The 21,427-nt window shown below is 40.8% G+C and overlaps 1 protein-coding gene across 3 annotated transcripts in view; it reads right to left on the bottom strand.

Moving 5' to 3' along the window:
* USP12 (ubiquitin specific peptidase 12) overlaps positions 1–21,427 on the bottom strand; it is a 101,470-nt gene that overhangs the window by 46,980 nt on the left and 33,063 nt on the right. Inside the window, exon 1 of one of the 3 annotated variants that reach the window (XM_036251764.1) lies at positions 12,453–12,482. The exons of 1 other annotated variant lie outside the window; for it this stretch is intronic. In XM_036251764.1, the coding sequence (XP_036107657.1) occupies positions 12,453–12,467 (15 nt within the window). In that variant the 5' untranslated portion in view covers positions 12,468–12,482. Of the gene's footprint in view, positions 1–1,180; positions 1,235–12,452; positions 12,483–21,427 lie in introns of those variants that run through there. One more of the 3 variants, XM_036251766.1, reaches the window with a different exon arrangement.

Here is a 21,427-nt window from a genome sequence, read left to right as displayed (position 1 = left end):
TCCCTTCCTATCTAAAAATTAATGGAAAAATATCCCCGGGTGAGGATTAACAACAACAGAGAGAAAGAAAAACAAATGAACACAAAACTCCATCATATATGTAACAGCACACACTCACTCTGCCTCCTCAAGGACACTGGCATAGGGTTACCACCACCTTTAGACCTTTAGTATACAGAAGCCCACCCCTCTGCCTCCTGACAGAGGCACATTCCTGAACCTGAGAAGCCCAGACCTTTGTTAGACAACACATCCTCAACTTCCGGATGGGGCAAGCCTGAAAATAAGTATGAACTGATTGATTAAAGGGACCTCTTGGGTTAGTGGTCAAGGTCTACCAAAGCAAGGTATTTCCTCTAATAACTTCCAGCCATCCAGTACTCCGTGTGTGTGTTATTTTTATATAACATCCTGACACAATTACTAGTTTACAAATACCATTTATTTCTAAATTAGGCTACCAATAACGGTTTTATAACAATATCAAATTCAATTATTATAGCAACTTCAAGACACACTGACCAAAACAGTCTTCATGGGAATGTGGCAAGCCCCACTCTCCATCCTTGCCAGCTCAAGTATCTTGCCACAAAACTTCCTCACCTATGTTCAAAACTACCAGTAAGCCCAGATGTTTACCACCTACTGTTAAGAATTCAAACTGAAATTGTTTTCCCCCCCAAATGAGTATAAATTCTTCCCCACCAAAAAAAAAAAAAAAAAAAAGGAAGAAAAAGGGTGCTATTATCCAAAATACAACCTCATACACATCTATGTGGAATGAAGTCAGTTACATACATCTTAGGAAAGTGTCCTTGGCCTTAGAATGAACTAAAGACAGAACAAGATGTGAACATTCTCTCTCCAGTGTAATTCCAATCACATGCCACACACCGTGTAGTCTAACCACCCAGCCGTCCCACTTGTTCCCATATATATCACATACTTTCATGCATAGCTTAGAAAGCCTTTCACCATCCTCTCGTCCTCAAGTTTTGAGTATGGGCCAAGTTATTAGTCTCTGTATGCCTCACAGTCCTAACTATAAAATGATAATATTATCAACTACTTTATAGGGTAGCTATGAGGCAGGATAATAAGAAACTAGGAAAATTTCCTTGGCAAGTGAAATCAAACAAACAGTTCATTCAAACTGGCCTCATCCAACACCCTGACTCACCTGCCTCCTTCTCCCTTGCAAGACCACTCTCTTAAGCATTAAGTTCTCCAGACAATGAGGTTCTGATCAGCATCAAATAATCTTAGGAACAAAACCTTGGGTCTGTTGACCACAGAGATGAGACAGAGCTTTGGTCAAACTACAGATAACATCTAGGTCTCAGTTGTTTCAGTTCCACACCCAGAAAAGCAGCAAAAGCAGAGGAAGCTGACATCAGGACCAGATGCAATAACCAGTGACCCCCATCCCAACACAGACTAATCAATAGAGACAATGACCCTGATCCTATAGCTCATTCTGATGAATCAGCATATTAAAAGACACACCTGAAAAGGTGATAAATATTCTACACTGAGATTTCCTTTAAAATTCCTACCTTTAGAAAAAGAGCCCTGGCTGGTTTGGCTCAGCAGTTAGAGCATCAGCCTGCGGTCCAGAGAGACCCAGGTTTGGTTTCCCCGCTCAGGGCATGTACCTGGGTTGCAGTTTGTCCCTGGCCCTGGATGGATCCTGTGGGTGGCAGCCACTCAATGTGTACCTTTCACGTCAATGTTTCTCTCTCTCTTCCTCTCTCTCCCTCCCACTCTATCTGAACAAAAAAAATGAAAAAATGTCCTCAGGTAAGGATTAAAAAAGATAAAAACCCTTAAGACAAAGGACCCAGTGTGAGCACATGTGCTCTCTCTCTCTCTAGCAGGCCTGCGACTTCCTTCTCCAGGAGTGTATCTTTGCCTTCTTTTCTCCTAAATTCTAAAGGCCCTTCTTTTGCCTCTGTAACTTGTTTCCTGAATCCAAGCAGCCCAGATGGCTCACTTCTGCCTCTGTGACTTTCTCTCTAAAAGACCATGGCAGCTCTCTGAACAGCTGGCTTGAATCTTCTCTTTGAGTGTATTTTCATTTTATATGCTAAATAAACTTCCTCTTGCACTAAAGTTCTTGGCTCTGAATTCTTTCTTTGTCAAACTCAAGAATCTAGGCCCGTCAAGCACTGGTAACAGTTACAAATTAATCAAACTTTAAACTTTTGAAAAGGTACCTGGCAGTGCCTGGTACATAAGCAGATGCCAAGTAAGTACTGGTTCTCTTCTTCCCCTTCCCGTCAATCCCAGGAGGGAAAAAAAGCTATTCTTGTGAGTTAGTAATATTAATAAGTATCATCTACTCCATGCAAAGGCTAATAAATAACTATGTGACACCATCTACTGAGCTCAGTGATTATGATCCTGGACTGTCAATGACAAACTTGACCAAGTACAGCATCATCAGTTAACCTCAGGGGCACTACCCTTTATACAGAAGTCTAGTCTATTTCTTATTCAACCATCAGATTTTGGCTGTAAAGTCTTTCCTGAGAAGCTAATTAGAAGATGGGAACAGAAAAAGAAGGTGAGGAAAACTTCAGAAAGGAACCAAATTGTCCCACCCTCCTCCATCCTGCACTGGAGCCTAGAGAACGAAAGGAAGCTGAGTGACACCTAAGCCCTCTGTCCTGTTCCATGGGAACCAGGCTGTGTCTCATTCATCCTATGTTTGGCACATGGTGGGTGCTCAATAAATATTTATTACATTTTTTTTTTTTAAGCTAAGAAATAAGAGAAGGGGTCAAAAATCATAAGAAACAAATGAGACAGCTATGATTTAAAAACACAGATCCTTGCCCTGGTCGGTTTGGCTCAGCGGTTAGAGCATCGGCCTGCAGTCCAGAGAGACCTGGGTTCGGTTCCCGCTAAGGACACGTACCTTGGTTGCAGTTCGTCCCCAGCTCTGGTTGGTCGTGTGGATGGCGGCCACTCAATGTGTCCCTTTCACGTCGATGTTTCTCTCTCTCTCTCTCCCTCCCTCCCTCCCTCCCTCCCACTCTATCTGAACAAAAAAATAGAAAAATGTCCTTGGGTGAGGATTAAAAAAGCAAAAACAAAAACAGATCCTCTCCTCGGTCTGGCCAAGTCCACAAAGTAACCCCTGAAGATTCCAACATAGTACTCCCCAAAAGCCTAAAAAAGAGCAGAACCATAATCTAAAGAGATCTGGGAAGAGGAAACTAAGTGTGAGAAAGTAGAAACAGCACGGCTGGTGTGGCTCAGTGGTTGAGCATTGACCCATGCACCAAGAGGTCACTGGTTCGATTCCCGGTCAGGGCACATGCCCAGGTTGTGGGCTCAATCCCCAGCAGCGGGCATGCAGAAGGCGGCAAATCGATGTTCTCTCTCATGGATGTTTCTATCCCTCTCTCCTCTCCCTTCCTCTTGCTCTAATATAAATAATAAAGAAAAAGAATTTTTTAAGAGAAAGTGGGAACAGCCATAGACCATCATCATTTAACCTTTCTGGATTTAAGAATCTCCATTTGCAAAATAAAAGGGTCAGTCTACTCAGTCATTTTCAAACCCCCCAGCTCCAAGTTTATCTGTTGGGTTTTCAAGTAAACCTTTAAACAAAAATAAGGTTTTCACAGCTAAATATGTTTTAAAAATTAAAAGATTAAGTAATTTCTAAAGTCTCTTCCAGCTCAACATTTCATAGTTTCCAATCACTTTCTTCTAATAATATTATGATATTAACACAAAACTCCATAATTCAGCAGTGGATTATGATTACAGATGATAGCAGATGGAAATGGCAAGTACAAACAGAGAATGGACTTTACTTTAGGACAGGTCTAAGTTAAGGTACAGTGTAGTAGACTACACTCTACCACAGTAATAATGCTGCAGTTCTGTGATTGCAGGGCAATATTCTTGGGCATGGATTCAGGATTTTCTCTGCAGAAATTATCAGAGTGCATCCCTATCTCTAGCCAAATGCTAATTGCAAAGGCAAAGAGTATACTAAGCAATCCAGTTTCTAATGAGTGTTTTTTTAATTTAAAAGTCTTTTCAACACTAGAGTTAGATGTAACTAGTGAAAACCAACTACAAAGACAAAAATTTGCTGTACAACTTTCAGCATCTTTAGAGTTCTCAAACACAGACATCCCTTGAAGAGTTTGTTGAAGGCTGATTAACTCATGTTAATGGTCAACCAAGCACCCCAAGATTTAAAATGATCCTAGAACAAGTCAATATTTCCATCCCCACACTTGAGAAATAGGATCCTACTAAATTTAACAATGCGTTATGAAATCAGTAATTCTTTACTTGGGGAAAAAATGGTGGTGTGTTTAGTTAAGAATTTCTTCTCGAAGGCTTTCATAGGCATCGGGATTCATTTGTCTTTTCTGAGTACATGACACACACAGAGAAGGAAGATGACATTTCTGACACACTGTCTCCATTTTTGTAACTTACACAAAAGGTTATTTTAGACTCAGTACCTATTACTACAGAATTCATCATGAAGAAGCAATAGGATATTCCTGACCCTCCTGATTAAAACAACCAAAAAGTAAATAAAATTTTAAATTAAAAAAATAATAATTTACTGAGCTGATGAGAAAATAAAGAATCTAAGGAAACCAAAAAACAAAGTGATGAGGGCACCCTGGGAGATAAGCAAATGCCAAAAACAGATTTCACACTGAGTGTATTTGCCAACCCTAGTGACCTTTAGCTTTTCTTCTGACAACTGAATAAAATGAAGTACAGGAAAACCAGTGCTAAAACGTAGGGCCCACCCAAGATAGGGAGATATTGTAACCTGAAAAGGGCTATGTCTTCAATGTAAGAGAGAACATGAAATAATTCTGTACGAAGGAAACCTGCTTGACTTGTCTTTGCACTGAAGGAGGTGGGGCAATAAATATCTTCCAAACTTTCAAAGCCACAAGTTGGTCCTCATGACAATCTGTGACCCAAATTCACACAAGATGTATGATCCTTAAAAACAAAACAAACAAACAAACAAAAATACCTTAAACACAAAGTAATTCAGAGAGATCCTGAGTTTACAATACTTTCTTCTATCCCACAACTAGCAGAATTACAAACTCACTCTGGAAGACGAACTTAATCCTTCTCACAGAGTTCCCATAGCCCTGGCCAGGGGGCTTGTTGGTTGGAGCGTTGTTCTGTACACCAAAAGGTTGCAGGTTCCATCTGAGGTCGCGAGCGCACACAGGAGGGAACAGATGGATGTTTTTCTCTCACATCGTTGTTTCTCCCAGCACCCCCAACCCTTCCTCTATCTCTATCAAATCAATAAAAATATATCCTCCAGTGAGGATTTAAAAAAAAATTAGTTCCCACAAATAAAATTCAGAGAGATATGAGTTCACAGTCAAAAAGCATACACATACAGCCCTGGCTGGTTTGGCTCAGCGGTTAGAGCGTCAGCCTGCGGTCCAGAGAGACCCGGGTTCAGTTCCCACTAAGGGCGCGTACCTCGGTTGTAGTTTGTCCCCGGCCTTGGTTGGTCATGTAGGTGGCAGCCACTCGATGTGTCCCTTTCACGTCGATGTTTCTCTCTCTCTCTCTCTTCCTCTCCCTCCCTTCCATTCTATCTGAACAAAAAAAAAGGAAAAATGTCCTCCAGTGAGGATAAAAACAAAACAAAACAAACAAACAAAAAAAGCATACACATACAGCCCGGCCAGTGTGGTTCAGTGGACTGAGCAATGTCCCATGGACTGAGAGGTCCCGGTTCGATTCCCAGTCAGGGCACGAGCCGGGGTTGTAGACTTGATCCCCAGTAGGGGGCATGCAGGAGGCAGCTGATCAATGTTTCTCTCTCACATGGATGTTTCTCTCTCTAAAAAAAAAATCAATAAAAACATATTTTAAAAAAGCACACATATACATACGAACAGGAAAACAAAGTACCATAAAGAAAAGCCAGCAGAAAGACAGCTGAATTAAACTCAAAGACATTAAATATCAGAACTATTTCAGACATGATATAAAACAAATGCTTAATATATGCCAAGAAATAACAAAGGCTCAATTATAAGAACAAAAGCAGATTTTTTAAAAGAATCAAATAAAACTTCTAAATATAAAAGTTATATTGAAAGTTAAACCTTGATGGTAACTATGGAGACAGTAAAAAAGAAAAAAAAATCACTGGCTGCCACGGGTCAGGGAGAGGGAGGGATAAATATGCAGAGCACAGAGGATTTTCAGGCCAGTGAAAACCCTCTCTATGACCTAATAATGATGGATGCATGCTTTCATACATTCATCCAAACCCACAGAACGCACAAAACCGAGAGTGACCCATAATGAAAACTATGGACTTTTGGTGATGATGATGTGTCAGGGTAGGTTCATCAATTGTAACAAATGCACCACCAATCTGGTGAGGAACACTGATAACGGGGGAAGCTATGCACGTGTGTGGGCAGGGGATGTATGAGATACCGCTGTATCTTCCCTCAATTTTTCTATAAACCTAAAACTGTTCTAAAAAAGTCTTAATAAAATAATTTTTAAAAAATCCTGGGGAAAAAAGAGAAACAACATGTGCTTAAGAAACAAGGTTAATATTGGAAAACATTTTTGGGCCAATATTCCTTTCAGTATAATATTACTATCTAAAACTAAAGTTTTATTAGCATTAAAAAATATTGTAGGTTTTTTACTGAGCTATATTTCACATGTAACATTATACGTAATTAGTTTCAGGTATACAACATACTGATTTAATTAATATATATTGCAAAATAATCACAATAAACTTGACTAACATTATCAGACACAGTCACAAATTCTTTTTCCTTGAGATGAGAACTTTAAAGACCTACTCTCTTAGCAACTTTCAACCATACAATACAATATGATGATTAAGCCCTGGCCGGTTTGGCTCAGCGGTTAGAGCGTCCGCCTGCGGTCCAGAGAGACCCGGGTTCGGTTCCCGCTAAGGGCATGTACCTCGGTTGCAGTTTGTCCCCGGCCCTGGATGGTTGTGCGGGTGGCAGCCACTCGATGTGTCCCTTTCGCATCAATGTTTCTCTCTCTCTCTTCCTTTCTCTCCCTCCCACTCTATCTGTACAAAAAATGGAAAAATGTCCTCAGGTGAGGATAAAAAAAATAATAATAATACAATATGATGATTAACTATAGTCAGCATGCTGTACAGTTCAACCCCAGGACTTATTTTTATAACTGGAAGTTGCACCTTTGGCCACCAGGAAATATTGTTCATGGCCATAGAGAGACCATGGTATACTGAAAATAGCACTGAATTAGCAAAGCTACAGGCTTGAGTCTGGTCTTGGCCATGACACTAACTCTCTGTGTAACTGGAGACAAATATCGGTATCTACAGTACCTCCATGCCCGTATTTCTAGCAACATGTGAATTTATTCGCTCTTCCAATCTTATTAAACATTAGGATAAAATATTGGATAGTCTCTTAAAGGTCAAACATTAACAAAATTCTGGATAAAACTAGGACATAGTATCAACTCCTCAGAAACAGTTGTCTGATAATAAAAATTTGCAGGCTACGGAATAAGTACCTCCTTAAACCTCCCTAGTATGAATTCCTAGAAAGCTGAGGAATGTTTTTTGTTTTTTTTGGGGGGTAATATGTTTTTGTTGATTTTAGAGAGGGAGGAAGGGAGAGTAAGAGAGAGAGAGATGGAAACATCAATGTGAGAGAAATATTGATCGGCTGCTTCCTGCATGCCCCGAATGGGAACCGAACCCACGACCTGTTGGTGCATGGGACGCTACTCAACCAAATAAGCCACACTGGCCAAGGCAAGGAATGCTTCTTTTTCGTGCCAAAAAAATTAATCATGCAAGTGAGAAAAGAAAACGTTAAAACTAGAAGGACACCTTTGATATGTTATTTTGAAAATACAATCTGCAAATAGAAAAAAAAGAAAATAAGCTGGAAGGTGGCTGCTTCCCATTAAATAATTTTACACAGCCAACCATGGAAAATGCATATCTGACTGCCCTCCACTCTGCCATTATAAGGAAGATGCAATTTGCACAAAAGCAAACTGATAACCAGGAATATTTTCAAGTAAGTTAGTTAAGGAAATCTCTACAATCTAAAGCTAGAATATGGCAGAAAAATGGTATCTGTGAAGACATAATTTTGAAAAGCTAATTATGTTCAGTATATACTGTTTAATGGACGGGAGGCGGGGAGGGAGACAGAGAGACAGAAACATGGATATAGAGATGCATTGATTGGTTGCCTTGCCCCGCACAACCTTACCCAGCCAAGGATCAAACCTGCAACCCAGGTACATGCCCTTGACCGGTAATCGAACCCAAGACCCTTCGGTCCTCAGGCCAACACTCTAACCACTGAGCCAAACCGGCCAGGGTATCTTACCAAGAAATAAAAAATGATTAAAACGTAAAAGGATGAATATCTATCTAGAAAACGTACTTACCAAGAATACTTCCTTTTGATACTAGTTACAGCAAACTAAGTTCCCAGGCAACTTTTTTTTAATACAAATATAATAAAATACAATATATTTTCCCCTACTTTTGTGTTTCAAATCCTATCTTAGGATCCAATATGTATCATTCCAAGATTAATACTGAAAAGGGTCATATCAAGTCAGTACCTAAAGGAGAACCAACAAAACAGGCAAGAAAGGCTTCCTAAAGATAAGTGCAGCAAGTGACCTTGGTATACCAAAACAAGTTCTGGAGGCACAGAAAGAGCCAACATGAGAGTATGAGCACAACTAAGAGGAAATGAATGAATCCAGGGTACAGAAGACGTGAGCAATAAGTTTCTCTCTCTTACACAAGAAAAGAAAGAAACTCAAGGCTGAAAACATATACCTGATCTTCTGGAAGAAACTGTGCCCCTGAAATTGTATCAAAGACAACAAAAATGTTTATGAAATAACAAACCATTTCCATATCCTAAGTTTCAGACATCACAAAAATCTCAAAGCAGTAATCCTTCAAGAAAAGACGAAACTCTTTAGGTATCTGAATATCTAGCCCTGTGTGCGAAGTTGTAAAATGTGATTTTCAAACTGTAGCACCCAACTACCATTTTCTTTTTCAGTGAACAGAAAAACCACAGTACATCTTCCTACTAAGAGTACACAATGGTTTGTGAAACTTTTGTTTCAATATTTAAGTATGTACAATTATTTTAACTGTAAAAAAATAAGTCTATTTCTCACTATGGGTTGAAATAAATAAAGTGGTGATATACAATGCTGTAAAAGATTTTAAAACATTATGAAGAAATTGCAAAGCCATAATCTAATTGGGAAGTACACAGTGAATAAAAACTAACTTTTCATGATAACACACAAGTAAAAAAATTATTTAAAATAAATTTAAAGTTAGCCCAGCCCATGTGGCTCAGTGGCTGAGTGTCGACCCATGCACCAACAGGTCGCCAATTGGATTCCCGGTAAGGGCACATGCCCAGGTTGTGGGCCTGATCCTCAGTGGGGGCATGCAGGAGGGGGCCAATCGATGTTCTCTCTCATCAATGTTTCTATCTCTCTCTCTCTCTCTCTCTCCCTCCCTCTCTAAATCAATAAAGAGAAAAATGTTTTAAATGAATTTAAAGTTATAGAGGACAGCCCTGGCTGGTTTGGCTCAGCGGTTAGAGCGTCGGCCTGCGGTCTGGAGAGACCCGGGTTCGGTTCCCGCTAAGGGCACGTACTTCGGTTGCAGTTTGTCCCCGGCCCTGGTTGGTCGTGCGGGTGGCAGCCACTCGATGTGTCCCTTCACTCCTTTCCTCTTTCTCCCTCCCATTCTATCTCTACAAAAAATGGAAAAATATCCTCGGGTGAGGATAAAAAAAAAAAAAAAAAGTTATAGAGGACAGAACAAGCATCAAACTATGCTACAACACAGCATGTACTACAGGATGTCAGGACAGGAGTAACACTGAGAGCTAGAGGATTTGGGAAAGGCTTCATAAATAGATGGAACTAAAAAGCCAAGCCTTGCTCTTTCTTCAAAGGTGTTTTCATTACAGCTTTCCATGTTGGGAAATGAGAGCCCTGAAGAACATGAGCAGGCACTCACACATCCTGGCGGCAGGCTGTGCAGTGCACTGAGCAAAGACTGATCAGGAGGCCTGCACTACTAGTCTGGTTCTAACACAACCTGCTAAACACAGGGTCACCTTACACAAATCACTCCGCCTTGCTTTGCTCATCAGCAAAATGCCAGACTTACGGTATCTATTTCAAATCTAAAATAGCAGCAATATAGAAGTTTAATCAAAGTGTGATTTTAGGACAAGATGATTCACCCCTTTGTACTCCAATTTCCTAATCTGCACAACACGGCAAACACCTTCATCGTAGCCTATTTCTGAAAACCGTATAGATTTTTAGACCCACGCCTGGAACAGTAAGCATTAAACAAACAGTTCTTTTGTCCCTTCTTACTCCCACCTGCAGATGAAACTCTCAAAAGACTGAAATTTTCAAAGTCACTGAGAAAGTCATTTCTAAGAATCTTGGTCTAGACCCTCTACAGTGGCCTCCTTTCTTAACTCTACCATCAAAGTTAAAATGTGCTCCGCAGATAGTACAGAGGATTCTTAGATTAACACAGATTTGACACCGACACTGTACCATCACAGCATAGCTGAAATAAGAAATTCGCTAGAGGAGTTCAATGGCAGATTTGAGCAAGCAGGAGAAAGAATCAGTGAACTCAAAAATAAAGCAGTTGAAATTATCCAGTCTGAAGAGCACAATGAAAAAATAATTCATAAAAATGAACAGAGACTGAGGGACTTGTGAGATACCATCAAACATTCCAATACCTGCATCATGAGAATCCCAGAAGAGGAGAGGAGCAAGAAAAAAAAGTCCGAAAAAAGAATGGCCCAAAACTTCCCAAATTTGATGAAAGATCTGAATTTACATATCCAAAATGTTCAACAAATTTGAAACAGGAAAACCTCAATAAGATCCACACATTACAGTCAAATTGTATAAGAGAGAAATGAAATCTTGAAATAGGCAACTCATCGCATACAAGGGATCTGCAGCAAGATTACAAGCTAATTTTTCATCAGAAACCACATGCCAGAAGGCAGAGGATAGATAACATTTAAAATGCTGAGAGAGAAAAACTGTCAACCAATTCTATAAATGGCAAAACTATTCTTCAGGAGTAAAAGGGACATTAAGATACTCCAAGATAAACCTAAGGGAATTCATTACTGGTAGATCTGCCCTACAAGAAATACTAAAGGGAGTCCTTTCAGCTAAAATGAAAAGACACTAGGCAATAACTCAAAGTCATGTAAAGAAATAAAAAACACAGGTAAATAAAACAGCCAGTATTATTGCACTTTTGGGAGTTTCTCAAGTTTTACTGAGAAATAACTGACATACATCACTATATAAGTTTAAGGTGAAAAGCATGATGGTTTGATTTACATACTGATTACCCACGGTAGGTTCAGTTAACATCCACCTTCTTATACAAATACAATAAAAAGAAAAAAATTTTTCCATGTGATGAGAACTCTTAGGATTTACTCTAAAAAATTTCTTATACATCATACAGCAGTGTTAGCCATCGTTACCATGTTGTACATTACATTCCCAATACTTATTTATCTTGTATTTTTGATTTTTACTCCTCTTTTTTTATATATGGCTTAAAAGGAAAACACATTAAACAACAATTACAAAGCTGTGTTAATGGGTGCACAAAGTATATATGTAGTCTGTGACAACAATATAAAAAGGTGGTGAGACAGAGATGCATAAAAGCAGAGTGTTTGTGTACTATCAGAATTGAGTTGGTTGTTAAAAATTCAAGATGTTAATTGTAATCCCCAAGAAAACCACTGAAAAATAAACAAAAAAGGAAAGAAGAGAATCAAAATGGTGTATTACAACAAACCAAGCAAATACAAAAAGGGTACTTTAGGAGGAATTAAGAAACAAAACACATTTAAAACACACAGAAAACAAATAGCTAGATGCAAAATAAGTCTTTCCTTAGTAATTACTTTAAATGTAAATGGATTCAGCTCTTTAATCAAAAGGGAGAATTGGCAGAATGGATTAAAAACACATAACCCAACTAAACAATATCTACAATAGACTCATTTTAGGTAGAGATGAAAAGAGGTTGAAAGTAAAAGGATGTAAAAAGCTATTCCAAGAAAATAATGGCTAAAGGAGAGCTGGAGGGGAAGCAGCTATATTATCATCAAATAAAACATATTTTGTCAAAAATTTATAATAATAATGTATTACATTCTTGAAAGGTAAGAGAATAGATTTTAAATATTATCACCCCCCCCACACACACACACACACACACGCAAGGTAATTATGTGAGGGAAAGGATGTGTTAACCTTACAGTGGTAATCAATTTGTAATATATACGTGTCAAATAATCACATTGTATACATACCTTAAACTTACACATATGTCTAAAATATCTCAATAAAGCTTGGGGGAAGAAATTATGAGGAAAGAACATCATATATTAATAAAAGGTAAAATCCATCAAAATGATGTAACATTATAAATATACATGTACCACCCTGGCCGGTTTGGCTCAGCGGTTAGAGCATTGGCCCTTGGACCAAAGAGTCTTGGGTTCAATTCCAGTCAGGGGCACAAGCCTCAGTTGCAAATTAGTCCCTGGCCCTGGTCAGGGTCACGAGGGAGGCAACTACTCGATGTGTCGCTCTCGCATCTCTCTCTCTCCCTCTCTCCCCCCCCCACTTCCCTCCCCTCCCTTCCTCCACTCTATCTGAAGATAAATGGAAAAAAGTATCTTCAAGTGAGGATTTAAAATAATAATAATGATAAAATAAATTTAAAAAACACACAACATACATGCACCTACAAACAAGACCTCAAAATATATGAAATCAAAAACTGACTAAATTCAAGGGAGAAAGGGACAGTTGAATCCCTGTAGGGGCACATAAGGAAGGCAAGCAATTGATGTTTTTCTCTCTCTCTCTCTCTCCCTCCCTCTCTCTCTAAAAATCAATGGAAACATCCAAAAGCTCAATAAGACAATGGAGGACCTAAACAACACCATAAACCAGATCTAACAGACATGAACAGTACATGCCTCCTAACAACAGAATGTATTCTTCTCAAGTGCATGTGGAACATTCTCCAGGACAGATCACATCAATAAATGTTCAAAGACAAAAACCATATAAAGTATCTTTTCTGACCACACTATAATGAAACCACAAAATGATTTAAAAACAAACAACAACAACCAAAAAAAGCACTGGAAAACATACATATATGTGGAAATTGAACAGCACCAAACATTTAAAGAATTAACACCAATCTTTATCAAACTTTTCCAAAAAACTAGAGGACACACTTCCTATCTCCATTTTATAAGACCAGCATTGTCCTGACACTGAAGCCAGACTAAGACATTTCTATAAGAAAACTATATACCAGCCTAGCCAGTTTGGGTCAGCCATTAGAGCATCAGCTGGTGGACCACAGAGTCACGGGTTTAATTCCTGGTCAAGGGCACATACCTGGGTTTGATCCCCAGCCCCGCTGGGGTTGGTCAGAGTCGTGCAGGAGGCAGCCAATCCATTTCTCTCTCTCACATCAATGTTTCTCTCTCTCTCTCCTCCTCCCTCCTTTCCACTCTATCTAAAACATCAATGAAAAAATATCCTCCGTTAAGGATTACCACATACAAAAAAAGAAAAAGAAAACTACAGACGAATATTCCTTATGACTATAGATGCAAAAATTTTCAACAAAATACTAACAAACCAAATTCAGAAACATGTTAAAAGGATTACTGACCAAGATCAAGTGGGATTAATATCCAGAATACATAAAAAACTCCTACAACTCAAGAACAAAAAGACAATCCAATTAGAAAATGGGAAAATGACTTAATTGACATCACTCTAAAGAAGGTATCAAATAGCAAATAATTACATAAAAAGATACTCAGTATCATTACTCATTAGGGAAAAGCAGGTCAAAATCACAAGGTACCACACTTCACACCCATCAGGATGGCTAATATCAAAAACGGGTGGGGGGATAACAAGTGGCAAGGATGTGAAGAAATTTGTTAGTTCCTCAAAAAGTCAGATATGGAGTTACCATATGGCTCAACAATTTCAATCCTATGAATATATCTAAAAGATTTAATAATAGGAAGTAAAACAGATATTTTGTGTGTCGATGTTCATAGCAGCATTATTTATAATACCTAAAAAGTGAAAACAAGTCTAAATTTCTATCAAGAGATGAGTGGATAAATAAAATGTGGGATAACAAAATATTATTTAGCCATGAAAAGGAATGAGGTACTTATTCATGCTACAACATAGATGAAACTTGAGAAAAATTATAAACCAAATACAAAAGAACAAATATTGTACAATTCCACTTACATGATATATTTATAATGGCAAATTCATACTAGACAGAAAGATCAGAAGACAGCAAAGTTTGGACAGAGGGAAGAATGGGGAGTTACTACCAAATAGGTATAGCTTCTGTCTGGGATGATGAAAAAGTTTTGGAATTACATAGTGGTGATGGCTACACAACATAGTGAATGTAAATAATGCCACTGATGTACCCTTAAAATTAGTTCAAATGGCAAATTAAAAAAGAAAAAATTTAAGAGAGAGAGAAGAAGGGTGAGAGAGATGAAGGGAGAGAGAGATAACATCAATATGAGAGAGAAACACTGATCAGCTGCCTCCTGCACGCCCCCTACTGGGGATCAAGCCCACAACCCAGGCACGTGCCCTGACCTAGAATCAAACCAGGACCACTCAGTCCATGGGCTGACACTCAATCCACTGAGCCACACCGGCCAGGCATAAAATGGCAAATTTTACATGACATATATTTTACCACAATTTTTTTAAAAAAACACATGAACAAGGGTCAAAGGTTCTTACACTGGGCTCCCAAGACGGGCTAACATACGCTTACTGCTTACTTCCCCAGGGTCATTTTCCTGCAGAGCAAGTCACTTTCTGAAATCCAAAATTTCTTGGGTTAAAAAAAACATTAACTGCAGGGTTCAGATAAGGCCAGGTATTGCTTATTCAGTATTGCAAGCCCAAAAAAGTTAATTCTTGAACAACATTTAAATTCCACTGCTTTGATTCCTCAAGCCACAATAGTGCAGAACAAAGATATGGGAAATCTTTGGAAGGCATCTATGTCTCTGAGAAAGGGTCAGTATGTCAGGGAGAGGAGTACGTGTTGTCCAGCTGCAGAAATCACAAGAGGCAGAATGATACCCAATGTATGGCACTTCTTAAAAATTGCAATAAAATTCATCTTTTAAAATAAACCACATATTTATGTATGTAAAACAATTAGAATACAATGTCAGAACACTATGAGAAATCAATGTCGGAACTTGTGTTTGAGTTATGTTTAAAGGAGATAGATGTGAACCAGCAAGAGAGAGAGACACTTCAGATGTCACAGGACAAGAGAAGGCTGAGTAGCACCAGAACCACTACAGAAGTATGGTATGGGCAGTGATCTGAAATCAAAACAGAGTTTGAGTCCAACTGTCACCACTTTATAAGCCATATGACTGGGGCAAGTCACTTTGTCAGTCTTAGTTGTTTCCTCACCTTGTATACAGGAAAACGTCTACTTTGCCCACCTCACAGGGTTATTGTGAAAATCAAAATAATGTATACAAAATTTCTCTAGAGCACTAAAGCACTGTGTAAAGGTATTATTGGAAGCATCAATCATTTACATTTTTCTAAGTGATCATTTTAGCAAACTGAGAAACATATGGAAAATTCCAGTAGAAGATAGTATTTTCTTTAAATGCACTGTTTTGAAAGCTACTGTGTAGGTAGAAGAAACATAAACCAATCTTTATTCAAAAGTCTGAAGTTACCTCCCTATGGACAGTTGTAAACACTAGAACAAGCATCAAATTCCTTTTGTGTGCCTCTGTATAAAACTTTATTTAATAAATACCGCATGCTCTCAATCTAATAATGCAAACCGTAGAGAGGGTATAAAATGGAAACATAAAAGTATTATTTACCACTTCCTCTCTTCAGGTGCTTTTCCCCAGAGACATCCACTCTTAAGAGTTTGGTTTTATGGTGATTATTATCACAACTTTAAAAAATAAATGCCTCAGTTAAAAGCTTTTAAATCTGGACTATGCAGGATGAAAAACTGGCATACAACTACCTCCCAACTCTCCTGCCCCAGGCCACCTCCTACATTTTTTTTTCTTTTTTTTTTGTATGTGCCCCTAGAGGGAACTGAACCTGGGACCCTCTGGTCTGCCGGCGGACACTCCAACTGCTGAGCCAAACAGGCCAGGGCCCACCTCCTACTTTTTATTGCGTATTTTTGGAAATAATACTGTTTTAGTCATTCTATATTACATCTCTAGCTAGATTTACCAATTCCATGCAGTAGTTAAGAAATGTCTGCTAAGAAACAAAAGGAAATTAGCATTTTCCTTTCCTTCTACCTCTCGTTTCCTCCACCTCCCAATTATTTCTTTATATATTCAGGAATTATAACATACACTTTTGTTTCTGTAACTAAATCTGCCATGCTTTATTTAAAAAAAAAAAAGTAACTGGAAAGAGGTTACTCAAATGGTAGCTAGTGTATACAAAGGAGCTTGACATGCAGTAAACCAGGGAGGACACAGATGTTGATAACTTCAGAAGAAAATGTTAGTTACGTAGACTAAAAAGTTTATAGATAACTAGTGGGAAAAAAAGAGAGAGAGAGAGAAACTGTTAAATCACTCCAACAAAAAGCAGTACGGGAAAGGAAAAAGAGAAGTAAAGGGAGAGAAAGGTGGGTCATTCAACTACTGCCACTGAAAGGAGAAACTTCCAAGTTTCTGGTCTCATTCAAGTTCCTGGTACTTCTCACATAACTGGAAATCCCCAGTTGGTTGTTCAGTTTTGTGAATTAAAGACCATTCCCATGGGTTTTCTCTGTGTTATCCTAAAAACACGGGTTCCAAGTTCCACAGAAGGGACCGGTGTGAGAAATAGGCAGGCCAAGTCACAACAGGTACTCTGAGGGTGAAACTGCATCCGGTCCCCAAGTCCACAGTAAAACCGATAATGATAATGGAGCATAATCTATTGAACAAAATAAAGGTCCATACTGCTATAAATAAATACCTAAACAAACAAACAGAAGGGAGGGGAACCACTCTACTGCAGTAGAATGCCAACAAATACATGTAAAGGATTGGCAGTTCTAAAACTCACTAGTACAATTTGAAGAGGAGCAGTATATTTATGTAGTATCAAAAGTACCACCCCCAAAATTAATTACAAAGTAAACAAAGTCACTTGACAGTTACTTGGTGAAAAGCCAAAACCAAATGATCAAAGATAACACCACCAATATTATCATCACATTCCTCCTGAAACAGACACACCACTGCTGTGGTATTCCTGCTAAACAGAATGCATAACCTGCCCTGGCCGGTTTGGCTCAGTGGTTAGCGTGTAGGTCTGTGGACCAGAGAGACCCAGGTTCAGTTCCCGCTAAGGGCACGTACCTCGATTGCAGTTTGTCCCCGGCCCTGGTTGGGGTCATGTGGATGGCAGCCACTCGATGTGTCTCTCTCACATTGATGTTTCTCTCTCTTCTTCCCTCTCTCTCTCCCGCTCTATCTGAAGATAAATGCAATAATGTCCTGGAGTGAGGATGAAAAAAAACAAAAAAAAAGAATGCATAATAACCTACATCTAATCTTGAAGAAATAGCAGTCAAATAACAATTGAGGAACATTATACAAAATAATTAGCTAGTTCTCAAAAACACCAATGTCAATAAAGGCAAAACTATTATTAAAGAACACTAGACTTCCGGCCAAGATGGTGGCATAGGCAAACGTGATATCGACTCCTCCCACAACCACATCAAAATTACAACATCCATCATTCAGCACCGTCTGACATCGAGCTGAATGGAAGTCCGACAACTACGGAATTAAAGCAGCAGCCACATCGAGACTGGTAGGAGGGCGGAGGCGTGGATGGGCTATTCCCACACCCACGTGTGAAGGATTAAAATCAGGAGGGACACCTCCGCTGGGAAGGTCCTCCCTGAGAAGCAAGGAGTCCCCATCCCACATCAGGACCCCGAGCTCAGGGTTCCAGTGCCAGGAAGAGAATCCCCATTACTTCTGGCTGTAAAAACCAGCGGGAACTGAGGCTCAGTGAGGCTGAGGCTTCTGGAGTCGCAGGCAGCTCCTCTTAAAGGGACCACGCACGGACTTACTCAGACACACTCTTACTGGGCTCCAGCATTGGGGAAGCAGCTTGAAAGGCACCAGAGACATACGGGGAAGAACCAAGTTGTTTGGCATTGGGGCGAGAACTGGAGGGGCAGCTTTCTCCTGGACAGACATGCTGGTAGAGGGCCTTGTTCCTTTGGTGAGCCCTACCCAACAGGGCAGTAAGAGATGCGCCATATCTGGGTTTCCAGCAACCTGACTCACACCACTGGCCCTGTCCCACCCAACGTTCAGGCCCACACAGCTGTTTCAATGGCTTTACCATATGACTGGCCTGTCTTGGCTCTTCTTCAGATTTCCCTAAATTCTCTCAAACAAATAGCATCTGGCCTCAGAGAGCCCCATCCCTCTCCCTAAGTGGCCCTTGGCCTGACACTAGAAGCATCCAGCCTTGGTTCACATTTGGCTTCAAATAGGCACCTTCAAGACCAACATAAGCAGCAGCCATCTGTAAATGGTGCTGTAGCATATGCCTGGTGGTCCCAGGCAGAACACAGGCAGAGGCTAACCTTGCCCCAGAGCCAACATACACAGTGGACAGCTTCAGACCATGTCGAAGCATCACTACCCAACCATCTCCACAAGCGACCCACTCAAGGGGTGCACCTCCAGGGCACAGTTGGGGTGACCAGGGAGGCTGTGCCACTGGACCCTACAGAACACCTACTACAATAGGCCACCCTAGGAAGCCTAGAGACACAGCAACCCTACCTAACACATAGAAACAAACACAGGGAGGCAGCCAAAATGAGAAGACAAACATGTCCCAAATGAAAGACAGAACAAAACTCCAGGAAAAGAACTAAACAAAATGAAGATAAACAATCTAACAGATGCAAAGTTCAAAACACTAGTTATAAGGATGCTCAATGAATTCAGTGAACTTAGTGAGTACCTCAAGAGCATAAAAAAAGGGCCAGGCATAGATGAAGGAAGCATTAACTGAAATAAAGAATAATTTACAGGGGGAAGAAGGCGGCAGGCAAGACCAGAGGGAGGGTGAGTGTGTGAGAAAGTGAGCTAGTGTGTGAGAGAGTGTGAGTGGATGTGAAGGTGGACGACCAAACCTGAGAAGTGCAGAGATGTGGAGCAGAAGGTTCCTGTGCCATGGACGGGAGCAGCCGGCTACCGCGGTAAGTGGCCCTTCAGGGCGCTTCTTTCTCCCTGCACCTTGGGGAGGTCCCACCATTTTGGAAGATCCAGGGTCTTCCCTGGAAGGAGGCAGTGGGAGCAACTAGGGCCCAGCAACCTGAGCCCACCAGCACACCTGGCACCTCGTTCCAGTGGACACTCTGTGTCAACACAGACTGGTGCACAGTAGTGGAGCTCCCAAGGTGCCGGTAGCGGAAGCCGCAGACAGCCCAGAGCCCAGCACCATCCCCCAGATTAGCAGCCCTATCAGAGTCGAGATATACCCCCAGCAATGGAGGCTGGGGAGCAGACATCCATCCCCAGGCAACAGAAGCACAGACCAGCAGCTGAGACCCACGGGGCAGCAGCACTCCCCAGCCACCAGCAGCAGGACCTGGGGCTCCACAGAGGCCTGAGCAACTCAGCAGCCCACAAAAGCGGTGGGAAGCTGGAGCCCGAGAGGGACTGGTGCAATCCAGCTGCCCACCCGGGGGACCTGCAGGGTGCTGAAGCACCAGAGAGGCCTGTGCGACCCAGCAGCCCATAAGATAGGCATAGAGCTGGGTTCCCAAAGGAACTGTGTGATCCAGTTACCCAAGGGACCTGCAAGTTGCGGGGGCACCAGAGAGGCCTATGCGACCTAGCTACGCACAAGATAGGCATAGAGGATATGAAAACGGAGGCGGAGTGAATGGAAGGAACACAGACGATATCCCGCAGGACCGAGCACGAATTACAACTAAAATAAAGATAAATCCTCAGAAAAAAGCAACAGAAAAGCAGAATGACAGGACCATAATGAGGGACACTGGTAGGATCTGCGGAGGCGCAAGAGGGTGGCGGGCTGGGAGCCCACTGACAGCAGCAGTGTTACCTGTGAGCAGCGCCCGAGGGGAATAAAGACCAAGCCCGCTCCACAGTGCAGAGAGCCAGGACAGAGCGCTAAAATAGCCACAGCCAGTCACCTGGCCGAGGGAGGGCAGACTGGGCTGGAACTCTGTGGGGACACTTGGGATTTGAAGGACACTCAGAGTTTTTGCTGAGTTGCAGCCACAAAGGACGGTGACCAGCGTGCTCCTTCCCAGAGCTGAGGGGAAAAGAAGCAACCCACCCCCCACCTCGGAGACTCAGCCTTTCCCAGGTGAGGCAAAGAAATACAAATTGAGGCTCATTAACAACCAGCTTCTATCCCACCCTATGGAAAACCTCTTTACTCAGAACACCAGGGCTACATTCCAAGGCACTGAGTAACTGAGACTACTAGCCACCAGGAAAAAGCTAGAGCATAACTGAACCTTTCCTGGACTTGCAAATCTACCCAGGAAAGTAAGACTTGACTGGGTGTTTAACTTGGGCCCACCCAGGCTCATCCAAACCCAGTAGATGGGAGTCACAAACAGCAGAACACCAACACACAGGGAAAATCTGGCAGGATCCAAAACTCACTGAGATAGCCAAAATGGTGAAACACAGAAACAAATCCCAAATGAAAGAACAAGAGAACTCTATCGAAGGTGAGATAAATGAAATGCAGCTAAGCAAATTATCAGAGGTACAGTTCTGAGCCATGATCTTGAGGAAGCTCAACAGCATGAGTAAGGACATCAGCACCATGAGCAAAGATATAGAAACACTAAAAAGCAACCAAGTGGAAATAAAGAATGACATAGCAGAAATAAAGAACACATTGGACGGACTAACCAGCAGAGTAAAGGAAGCTGAGGACCAGATCAGTGAATTAGAAGACAGGGTAGAAAAAAATCAACCAATCAGAAAACCAAAAGGAAAAAACAATTAAAAAACAAGAAGATAGCTTAAGAGAACTGTGAAACAACTGAAACATAGTAACATTCACATCATAGGAGTCCCCAAAGGGGAAGAAAATGGGCAAGGGTTAGAGAATATATTTGAAGAAATAGTGACAGAAAACTTTCCTAACTTGGTAAAGGAAGAAGGCATTCAAGTTCAAG

The sequence above is a fragment of the Molossus molossus genome, unplaced genomic scaffold (assembly GCF_014108415.1).
Source record: "Molossus molossus isolate mMolMol1 unplaced genomic scaffold, mMolMol1.p scaffold_m16_p_10, whole genome shotgun sequence".
Lineage (NCBI taxonomy): Eukaryota > Metazoa > Chordata > Mammalia > Chiroptera > Molossidae > Molossus > Molossus molossus.
Note: the sequence above shows the minus strand (reverse complement) of the source record. Positions and strands in the feature narration are given on the sequence as shown.